Genomic DNA, 11,919 nt, shown 5'->3' with positions numbered 1-11,919 from the left:
TAAAACCGAAGAAGGTCTGCAGAAAGCTACTAAATAATGCACTATGGCTGGTGTTAAGAGTTTGCAATACCTAAAGTTCATAATGAAAAAATCATACGTAGTATATAAAGATCAAGCACTGCTGCAATATTAAGGCTAACTATAAGCTGGGCACATACATACTGTGGAGTTTTAAAAGGTTGTATTTTAGGACACAGCTTATAAACCAGAAAAAAAATGAGGTACCACAGAACAAAATATAGTCCATTTTTGTTGATTCGCTTTTTCAGTAAATAGAAAACTTGCTTCCTATTAGAGAGTTCCATACCAATTTTTTGTACTAAGCAACTACCTAAGACAGATAAAACTCTTCACAAAATATTCTGAGGTGAAGAACATGTTGACAGACCCTTAACCATAGCAGTACTGTCATGTGACATTACAATATCTCTGCAACAGTGGAGGGGTGCAATTTTATGTGAAAGAGGCATCACATCATGCAAATAAGTGTGCACGTGATTCTTGCAATAATGGGTATTTCCAGTAAGCTGGAGCTATCCTTGAAGGTGTTTCTTAAAGTGCAGAAACAAGATCAGCACAACACAACAACAACAACCACCAAACTCTTCATCTCTTATTTCATGCTTTTTCAATTAATTTCTTTGCAACAGTAGAAAATTCCATGCATTGCCCTATGCTCAAGTTCCACAGACCCAGTGTCATACCTAACAACTGCCGCACACCTCTAATGTTTTAGAAGTCTCCTCTTTCTTCATCTACATACTACCCAAGGTCCATACCTGTTTCCTACTACTAAAATTCCTAGATGGTTGCTTTCTTGAACTGCTGCACAGTCTGGTTTTGTTTCAGCTGCCTTACTCCCATCCACCCATCCACAGTCTCCCCACCACGCACACTTCCCTTCTTCCTGTTTCCACCTCCCTTATCTGAAGCTCTCCACACAAACCACACTGATCTCCTGCAGAAGTTCAGATTTACCAAACTTCATTGCAGATCTCTGTTCAGCTTTGCCACCTATCAGTATTTTCTTCTATTCTGCAAGTTCTCCTTTTTCACACAGATTTTTTGTCTTCTCATTGCATAAACATTTCTGTACCTCTCCCAGGCTGGCTCTAACATTTAGCATGCCTCTCCTAATCCCATATAATATACAGCTCCCTTCTTTGCCAAGTCTTTCCTCAAAGTATCTTTTCCCTCAAACAACAGTGATATCTATTCAATAGTCTTTGAGCAAGTCTAAGTTATTTTTACAAGCAACACTGCAGAGCCCATTAAATTATTCTGAATATAAATTTACCTCTTTCTTCTTCATGCTTGTTGTCTCTCTCAACATCTTGTCTTGTTACAATCAATTCAGATTACACAAAAACCTACATAGCCTCCTGGGTGTTGTCACCTATTTGTCACTACATACATACAATGTACTAACAAAATAAACAAACATTTAGATAGTTCATGATACTCTTGGAAGCCTGTAACAGCCACAAATCCAGTCACCATCTTTATCTTTGGGATAATACAAGTGCAATTATAATGCTGGCCCAACAAATCCTTACAGAAGTTTTCCTGAGCTTATTTCTAACTATTACTTTGAAGCAGAAGGGCTTCTGTGGTGATTTAACATATCCAGTTGCAATCTAAGGATATGCTTGGGATCTCTTCAGGAAACTTTGGAGCCGCATTGAGGAACAGCTACATCGTTTCATCAGTTCCTTGAAGGACACTTTTCTGTACAACACCTCAAAATATGCTGGAACATTACTCATGTCAAACTAATTGCCTGGAAGGAAGGACATAATCAGTTTTAATCTCATTGCTGGAAAGAACTATATTGAGAACTCTCTAATATCCTGGATAAGAGGACAAGTGTGAAGAAAATTATGTTTGCTATGGCCTCAAGCATTTCTGTAGATATTTAACAGTTGTCCATAATAATCTCCTGCCACATAATCTCCTTGGCTCTCCTTAACAATGTGACATATATAGTCTTGTATATGCCCTCAGTACTGTCTTTTCAGTGTGTGGATGCCATAAGCTGTTCCATTAATTACTGAAATATTCCACATTTCCTAGTTTCAAAGTACCAGCCACTTAAACATTAAATTCCAGTTTATATGCAGGAAAAGAGGGTTTGGGGTAGGGAAAAGGGATTAATTTAGAACATCCATGATGAAATACTTGTGCAGTTCTGGGGATTGTTACTTACAGAATTAAACGACGGCCTTGAAGTACCACCACATTTTTGTGGGGCACATGTCCTGGCTCCGCTCACCTGCCCTCCAGGCTGAGAGGCCTATGGGGCAATTGGGATCAAGGGGCAACATAGTGGCAAGGGGGAAACAAAAAGTAAACTTTTCAAAGATTAAACAAGGACAGGCTCTACAAATTACAAAAGTACAAAGTAAGAAATACCATAGTGAGAAAAAGGAGAAAAAAAAGAGACAAAGAGAAAAAAGGAAAATAACCCCATCCTCAAACCTAGTGTCCCTCTGTATTTGTGATCAACACAACTGAAAAACAAAGAACCCTAAACAGCCTGCATTCATAAGATGCTGTTTCCATTCACTGTCACTTTGCTTCCAAAAAATCTGTGCGCTGATTTCTCATGTTTGTGGCTGATCTTGTTATACCCACTATAATGGGTGATTAAATAAAAGACTAGAGCAGCTGTTCTCAAAATCTTTCAGAGCAGCTTCTTAAGAATCACATTGCTGGGAGCTTCCCTAACCAGTGGAGTCACTCTCCACTGGTTGTTTTGCGACAACGTTCTCATGTTTTTGCAACTGCTTCTTTGGCAAACTACAGTAGGTTGTTCAAAACATCTGCAAATAGTGAATTAGTGACTACAAATCACCTTGATATTACCTGGAAGTTCTAGGTGGTCCACTTTGACATTCTCTGAGCTGAGGCACACACAACACATTTGACATTACTATTTAAAACTTTGAAACACAGAAGTATGTAATTGAGTACAGTCGTCTTTAAAATATGAAATAAGACTTAGCAGCATCCTTACTCACTTTGAGTAGTGTCTTAAGCCCACATGAAGTTCTTCATGAAGTCACCTGGGCCATATTCAAAATAATGTATTAAATGTGAGTGTGGGTATCACAGTACACTTGTGATCAGGCTGCACATGATGCTGGCTGTAATTTTAGAGTGTGCTGGAATTAATTTTATCTGACTGTGAGTACATCAATTGAACTTCTCTACTGTAATGTTGCTATGACCCTAAGTATTGACTTGAGCTACTACAGTTAAGGATGTAAAATTTCTTGTGGCCAACCATAAGACATATGAATGAGACTTGAAAACGTAGTTTACTTTTGTGAAGAGCAAAAATTCTATCCTCATGTGACAAGTCACTTTCCTCTTGAGAGTCCACAGTTCAGCTCACCTGTATCTGTGAAGTGGTGCAAACCTACTGCCTAATAACATTAATTGACTATGTAATTTTCCAGTATCATCAGCTTGTTAGAAAGGGAAAACTCTGCTAATCTGTATTTAATCGTCATATGCCCATATGTACTACCTGTGCAGTAAACAGCTGCCCTTTGGTTTGCCAGTTAAAGTGTAGAAAATAGCAAACCTGTGTGAAGATGAGAGTCTCAGAGCTCCTGCTGTCCAAGCTGAGCACAAATCTGATGGACTGGAAAAGCTCCTGGATGCTGGAGCGGAACTGTTCCTCCTCCATTCCACAAGTAGCTCTGGAGTAAAGGATCCGAGATTGGACAATGAACTTGAAAAGATATTCCAAGGCCTTAAGGAGCAGGAGAGGAAGGAGATTAAGATAGAGAAAAAGAGAAAAAGAAAAATAAAGGAGCTTTAAAGAAAACCAGGGAAGATTCTAGGTGCATAACAACTAAATTCTTCAGCTTTAGAAAGGAGAAAGAAAACAGGTTTTGCAAGTTGTATAATTCAGTTAAGGAAGAGCTACTCATAGGCAAGTACCCATTCTCAAACAGTGATCTTTGCTACTAGTATGTAACTAAAAAAAGTATGCATTTAAGTCAAACAGACAAATCCAAGTTATATAATCTGAGGAAATCTTGGTGAAGACAGACTTCTAGTTTTCTCATGACTTGGCACAATGACTGTAAGTGCCCCAAGAAGCTATTCTCCTGTCTTCATTCAAATTTTACCTTTATTTACCTGAGTTAGCTAATCTAGATTAAGATAAATGGACTGTCAGTGGAACAGAAGGGTTACCTGGGAAAAGGAGAATCTACTTTTCAATATGAAGACAACAGCAAGGTTCACCTTTATTTCTGGCAGCTACATATACAAACAGAAATAAATGCAGATGCAGAAATAGAAGTAGTCAAGAGCAGCGCGTGAAGCCCTCTGGCAGCCCATAACAGTAGCAAGCAGCAGTATGGTAGTGAGCAGCTTTTTGCTTCAAGCTGTGAGAAGTTAAAGTGTCTTTCTTTTATTATCACACATGAAACTTGGAGAGCACGCAGCAGAGGGAGAATAACCTGCACAGAAGATGGCATTTAGCACTGCTACACAATGTGTCATAGATGCTGCAGTCCTGAAGAAGTGGCGAATTGGACCTTTTTGCAGTAGAATGATAAGTTGCTCTATGATATGCCTAGGTTAAGTCTGAATTTGCAACCTAAACATCTTTAAGTAAAATTTTGTAAATGGCATTATTCAGAACTCCCATTATTTGGCAGCAGTATCAATGAAGAAAAATGCATTATTATATGCAGCCTTTAAGAAGCTTACCAATCTATCAATCCTTCTCACAGATGCTAATATAGCAATTCCACAGAGCAACAAGGCCTTTTTGATCATTTGGTGCACACAACTGTCAACACTGAAATGTACTAAATATCAGCGACATTTCGACTTCACTCCTTCCCTCAATGCTTAACATGATACACCATTAAAGCAGGATTAAGGGAAGACATGATGCATAGTTTGACAATATCCTTAAACTTCAGCACAGGAAACAAACAGTCTGGAGGTTCAGTAATAATAGCCTGTAGAGAAGCATTAGTAATATTCCACTGTATTCACTGGAAAGTATCCTTGTCTTGTTTCACTGTTTGGAAACTGAAAGTTAATTAAAATACAAATTTTGCCCTCAGATATTTCTGCACCCATAAGATGCCCCTCATTGAACACTCCACTATATGCATAAATATGCAATGTTATGTTGTAAGCTTTAGAATGCTACAGCTTCAAGGATAGAGTACGGGAATGTGAAATTCCTCATAAAGCTATCACAGATTTCAAAATGCCACCGATACAGCTTCCCTCCCCCCCCGGAATGATGGCAACTGTGGTAATTTGGCAGTACATTACTTATACTTCTGAACTAAAACATCACCCAGTGAAGCTTCCTTACACCAAAGAACTTCATCAGGAAATAACACTTTATATTTCTGGTTAGTTTCCAGACAAAGGTCAATTGGTTCACAAAAGTCAGCTCTTTAAAGTTAGCATCTCTGCTGCTAACACCAAATAACAGCCATTTAAGTGCTTGTACAAGCTGTTTTATAGGTTCGGTATTGACAACCATAATTCTAACCTGAAGGCTCATAACTTTAATGTGAAGATCATGTTTTGCAATGAATCAGGATTTATGTATGAAATTCTATAATTCTCTGTTGAAAATGAAATGGCAGGCTTTCAGAAACACTCCACATCCTTAGCACAGACAACCTAAACTGTTGCCCAGAATGAACCCACAGGGGCAGTTAACTGAAGAATTCAGTGTGTTTGCAGACACATGGCTGAGATGAATAAAACACAAACCAAGTCCTGTTGGCACAAATCAGCTGTTGGACTGACTTTGACTCTTACTACTTACAAAATCACAGATATGATGCATATATGTACCTAAAGTCATAGAATTGCACTGAAATAAATATCAAGCCTTCTATTATGTTTGGCATGATATCAAAAATCAGCACCAAATTAAAGGAAGTTTCTCAAAAATGTAGTCTGTATGCAAGTTGACACAATAGGTGAGCACACACCACTCACCTGTGACCAGCAACCCAAAGACTCATGGTACATCCCATGCAAAACTCAAATGGACAAACAGCATCATAACCTTATTTCCTCTCAACCAAACAATCCCTACATTCTACCTGTGGTACTCCAGGAGAGACGAGAAAGGAGGAAGAAGTGTGCGTATAGAAAACACATCTCAAAAGAACTTCCACTTACTAATGAGTAACCCTCCTTTCTTCTCTGAGTGACTGTCCATATGCATGTTCACTCTGTGAATACAGGAAGCATATCTCAACTTGCACAGATTGGCTGGTCATTGTTTGCTATGTTCCAGGAGAATTAAAACCAGAAGACCACTATGAAAAAGCAGGATCAGTTAGAAGCTTCTGTGATAACATGGGTAAAAATGTGGATAAATTTCTGTGGTTATTCTGCAGGTCTAATGGATAAAGATGCTCCTCAGAGACACTAGTGTCACTTGAGCCTTCAGGGATTATGCTCAGACAAATGTCGTCTGATGGTTTTACTGTAGCACATTCATAAATCCAGTGGGCAATCTTGCAGATAGTGCAGCTGCACATTTGGACTCATCTGCTGTAGAGATGAAGAGTCTGTTCAATTCAAACAAAAGGCAAACCATACCTGAATGTTCAGAGTATGACCAGATGAATCAACCTTGTATAGGGCTACTTTAAGAAAAAGCACAGATTAATTTCCTAACTAAAGAAACCCCAAGATTACTTTAGGAAAGAATCTGGAGTATGTAGAATGGGTACCCTTATCATAAGCACAGTGTATTTAAAGAGGTTTAAATCTGAAGGTCTGAATCTCTTTCACTGTCCTAACCAAAGTGAATAAAAGCCATTTTCAGTAGTCTCTGAGTATCCGCTTTGCCATTCAAGAGCAGCCAGAAAACTTCTTCCTGCTACTGTCTATGTGGTTTTTTCCAGAGAACAGCATATTTGCTTCCAGTACAAGAAGCATCTACTATGCAGTTTTAAGAAAAAAAGTGCAAATGTTCAAGTGAAAGTATCAATTTGAGTTTTGTGAAAGCAGATAAAAGACCTAGGGAAAAGTTCAAGGCAGGCACAAGGAGTTGCGTCTGGATGCAGCTTATGTGGAGCCTGTTATAGGGCATAATAAAGGAACATTATGCTATGTGTTCTAGCACAAGTAGAGACATCCTTCCTGTTATAGTCCATCCAAGTTTCATAGAAGTTTTTTGAGAATTAAAAGCAGTCTTGAAGGAGGCAAGTAATTTTAGAAATAGTCTAGAGCACTACTTGCTAATGACAAGGTCAAAAACCAGAACCCTATGAGATTTTTGCATATCCATCATGAATGTACATGGGCAGTCAAGAGCCAAAAAAGAGTGCAGAGATATTTCAACACCTGCTTTAATAGAGCTAATAGAGAGCTATCCTGTTTTCTCAGCTGAAGAACTACTAATGCAAGGAATGCAGCGAAGACATCCGAGACCACAGAAATTCCCAACAGTAGAATATAGTACAAGTAATGACACAATAGCAATGATAATGGTTTGATACAAACTTGCTCCAAATGCCTGAAATAAAATCTGGAAACAAAGAAGGAAATCAATCACTTTCCTGTAATGGAAGAAGATAAAGACCTTAATTTGGGCCTCCATGGGCAAAGGTCTGCAAGAACTGTAAAGGCAACCATCTGAATAAGATGTGACAGCAGTGTCAGTGGTAGGTCTGCAGAAACTCTGGTAGTAATTATAACTCCTGTGCTTGGAAAGGCTTGGGCTGTCAGTTCTTCAAATTGACCTCACTCGTGGAGGAAGCAGCTACTTTCTAGGAAAGCACCTGAGATTCACAGTAAGCAAAAATGGCTGCCTTGGAATCCTTGAAAGAATATACCTTATTCACAAACAGTATGTTGAATAAACAACCTTCTGAAAGACATTCCAGCATTCATATTTTTAATGTTCCTGAAGACAACCACTATGAGGTTCAAAAAATGCAGACCACATAGGGACAATATCATACATCTCTATATGATGCACTGCGTACAGCACTAATGAGTTGTTTGAGAGAGAAGAAAACCTTCTGTAAGTTGTTCCAGCTAGAGATCTTCCTCTCCTCTCAACTCATAATTTTAATAGGTTTCTTTGTAATTAAAAAAAAAAAGGATAAGTATGGAAACAAAAAGAATGAGAAATTTGATCATTTCTTGAAAAGGCATCTTTGCCCCATTTTTACCATTCCCTGTGAATCTGTGGTTGAAAAGTATTACAAAGAAGACATTTCTAAGTATGTAAATATCTACAAAAGACAAAGTAAACACTGGTATAATGCCCTTGTAAGTATCAGGTTATGATCTAAACAGGAGATCTTGAAAGCTAGTTGATGGCAGTGATGCCATACCATTCAAATGGAGCAAGGATTCTCAAAAATGAAAAATTACTTCCTCAAAAACACTGACTAAAGGAGGCAAAACAAAGAACAAAAATATCACAAGAAAGAAAAAGCTGTAATAACATCTGAAACATATGGCAAGACACAAGTATAAATATATATTTTATTTTATATATATAAAATATATATATTAAATTATATATTACAAGAAACAAGCTCTGACTTCCCAAATGGTTGCCAGAAATTAAAGGACTAGCACATGTATGTGTATGTGCTTCAACTGTAAGATGCTTCATCTATTTGTACTGACATGAAAAACTGAGGAAGTGCTCATCTCTGGCACTGCTACTAGATCTGAAAGTGCTTAGACACAAATATTTGGACATAACCTTATTCAGAGTAAGAGGGTACAGATGGACATTTAGTCGAAGAAAAGTATCTTCCTGCAAATTTTGGAATATTGTATTGTGCAGCTGACACACTATCTTTCTGCTTTATAATTACACATGGTAAAACTAATGCTTTATTTATTCTCTGATTTATCCATAAGAGCACCAAAAATATTCCCTTTGTTTCACACATCATTAGAAAGCTGTGCCTTCCTGTGCAATGGGAGTTGTTAGAATTTCCATCCAGTTAAGGGTCATTTATCTGCTTCTTAAAATACTCCAGAATTTCAACCAGTAATACAGTGAAGCTGTGTCACAGCCAGAAATGAAAATCATATCTGTGATCCACAGCACCTGTGCCTAAAACACTTAAAATAACTGCTTCTAGAAGTGGAAGGTGTAGACCACATGTATGAATAGCCAGTGTATATATACTTCGCCTAAGTCCCACTTAAGTTCTTCATAGGGCTTCAGATTAACTTAAGGAGACATAATTCTATTTTTTTCTCACAAGAGTGAATCTCCCCCTAAAATTAAAATTTTGGCAAAACATTAAAAAAAAATTCTGGTTAAACAAATAAGCCAGGGCCAGATTACCCTTGATTTTATTTACAGCTTCCCCAGCCCTTTTGTAGTCACAGATGGAACAGACACACAACTACTTTTATTGAATACATACCCTCATTGCTTCCTGGATGTGGTCTTGGCGCACAAGCTCAGCTGAACGGTCCATGTACCACTTCAAACATCGGATCAGTTCTCTGAATATAACAAACAGTGAAAAGAAGAGGAACCTTCAGCAGTGTTTTAAAATTAGTCAGGCAATAAACATTTTGGGTTTAGGGAGAAATCTGTAAAATAGTCTCATTTCACTCCATTTCAGAGATAAGCTATAGCTGTCCTAGCTACAGAATTTACATAATATAAAAGTTTACGTTTCAGAACTAGAAAATAATTTCTTCTCTGTGATTGACTTAGACCATGAGGAACACTGAGAGAAGATCAAAAATATGTTATTAAAGAGATAGCTTTGATAAAGGTGTGCAGTATACTTCTAAGACCAAATCATACTTGTAAACTTTTTTTAAAATAAGAAATTCCAGATCTCCTCTACTAAGTAAGAAGTGTTTAGAAACTAAGATCACAAAGAAAATAAATGCATCTATTTTCCTAAGCACACAATACCATTTGGACTAACTTCAACACTTGTAGTAAAAACATGTTTTATTTCAGACATCAGACTGCCAAAAATAATTTGTTTTGTCTGAAAGTGGTGATAATTAACACAAAGCAGAACACCTTTTTACCCTCTGAACAGGACTGTGTCTTCTAGCATCGTATAGCATTTACAGGTTTTTTTACCTGCAATTGACAGAGTATTTTTAATAAATTTTTAAAATTATACTAAAATGTGAGCGGCTAAAATGATCAAAACCAATTATAAGCTTTTTTAATAGTTTATTGTGCCCAAAGATAGAATATGCTCAAATATACAAAAGAAATGGTCTAAAAGAAAGGAAAAACCATGCCCTGAATGATAACTGTTACTGCTTTCAAAATCTGTCTTATTTCTCAGATGCAAAACTCAAAAAAGAATACTAGAAAAAAAGGCAGACTCTTCTAAGTGACAGTGAAAATTAAGTTTCTGATCTACTGAAATTATACATTTACTGTAATCAAATAGAACTACTTCTTATGTGAATATCTGTCTACTTTGGAAGAAGAAATGACGGTTAGTCCTTTAAGCTTTCACACAAGTCTTTCTTATACCCCAACATCCTTAAGACAGGAAATTTATGTTCTTGGTAGCTTCTTAGTACAGACTGATAATGAGTTGTTGCTGAGTGAGAGCATCTCTTCAGGTAGGAAAAAAAAAAAAAAAGTAAGATTTGCCAGTTCAGAAAGGCAAGATAAATTCTGAAGTCTGCTCATTCTTAGCCGCAGGTGACATTCAGCAGCTTTTCTCTATAACTGTGCTGGAAAACTTTCATCTGAGTAGTTCTACTTTTGAAAACCACTGTGAACATGAAGGTCATGATTCTGATGGTGACATAATTCAAAAGCTTGCCAACACCATCTCTTGAAGTGATGGATAAACAAAACCTACTTGTAAGCCAGTGCTCCTGCAAAGTGCTTCTGAATGTAAGTGTCCATCACAGGTCGAAAATGAAAATACTTGCTGTCACGCAGCAGATTTATGATGAATACCTGTGGGAGAGGAAAAAGTGCACCCATGCTAAAAGAAATTGCACATTGTTCTTAGGTTTATAGAATAAACAAGTCACACAAGCTAAGGAACAATGAAATACATGCATTTCTTTAAGCAGTCAGTAGTTGTGTTATTAGATGTTACTGTTTGCTTCTCCCAAGTGATAGCAAATATTGCTGTCCTAGGATCTGTTGAGTATCTCCTGCCCTCCTCACCCAAGATTATTACAGAAAACCTAAGGCTGGATCCAGCTGAATACTCCCATATTTCATGGAAGTATAATACTAGCAATATGATAATAAGAAACATAAAACTCACTGACCATGAGATAAAGAAAAGTAACAATTCAGCAGCTTACCAAAGACTGAAAGACCAATAGACCATACTTTTCTGTGTTGTCATCCAAAACTACAAACAGTGTGTCAAGAATATCTTGTAGGAACTAAAGTGACAGGAATAAACAAAGAATTTCAAATTCAATTGTCTTCATAAGAAGGTTATTTCCCCCCTGCTTTAATTATTTCATACATATTGATATCTTTGTGAAACACTTGCCAAGGACAAACCACTTCAGGTTCATCCATATGATGCAACAGATTTTAATTTGTTTTTACTAAGAAGAATTTTTCTCTTTACAAGGAATATTTCTAAACAAAAACAACAGAAAAACAAAAAAATAAGAAATATGTACTGCATGCCTGATTTGTAAATGTAACTGAATGTTCCTTTCGCTGTGAGCTGACTAGAAGTGTTGCCTAACAACAGTGGCAAAACAACTTACTTTCATTCTCATATCATTAGTCTATTAGATACTGTTTGTCATCAAATTTAAGGCACATTTAATTGGTGCTCCAAATTATGGTTAATATTGAAATTTTTTGTTATGTGACAGACAGTAAAGCTTTTATAACAAGCCTTAATTGGGTCAAGTTATATATTGCCAATTGTTTCTTACATTCATAACACTGCAGCT

At 37.0% G+C, this 11,919-nt stretch overlaps 1 protein-coding gene across 12 annotated transcripts in view; it reads right to left on the bottom strand.

The window, feature by feature from the left end:
- DOCK3 (dedicator of cytokinesis 3) overlaps nt 1-11,919 on the bottom strand; it is a 222,954-nt gene that overhangs the window by 55,512 nt on the left and 155,523 nt on the right. For 11 of the 12 annotated variants that reach the window (XR_010373348.1, XM_064454097.1, XM_064454103.1 and 8 more), the window contains exons 20-23: nt 11,305-11,388; nt 10,845-10,945; nt 9,417-9,498; nt 3,590-3,760 (exon numbers count right to left, since the gene is read on the bottom strand). Coding sequence is in view for 11 of the 12 variants with exons in the window: in XM_064454097.1 (XP_064310167.1) it covers nt 3,590-3,760; nt 9,417-9,498; nt 10,845-10,945; nt 11,305-11,388 (438 nt within the window). In the remaining variant the exon portion in view is untranslated. The remainder of the gene's footprint in view (nt 1-3,589; nt 3,761-9,416; nt 9,499-10,844; nt 10,946-11,304; nt 11,389-11,919) is intronic. The other variant, XM_064454106.1, reaches the window with a different exon arrangement.

Source organism: Phalacrocorax carbo, chromosome 6, assembly GCF_963921805.1.
Source record: "Phalacrocorax carbo chromosome 6, bPhaCar2.1, whole genome shotgun sequence".
Lineage (NCBI taxonomy): Eukaryota > Metazoa > Chordata > Aves > Suliformes > Phalacrocoracidae > Phalacrocorax > Phalacrocorax carbo.
The sequence above is the reverse complement of the archived record's forward strand: the minus strand, read 5'-3'. Positions and strand labels throughout refer to the sequence as shown.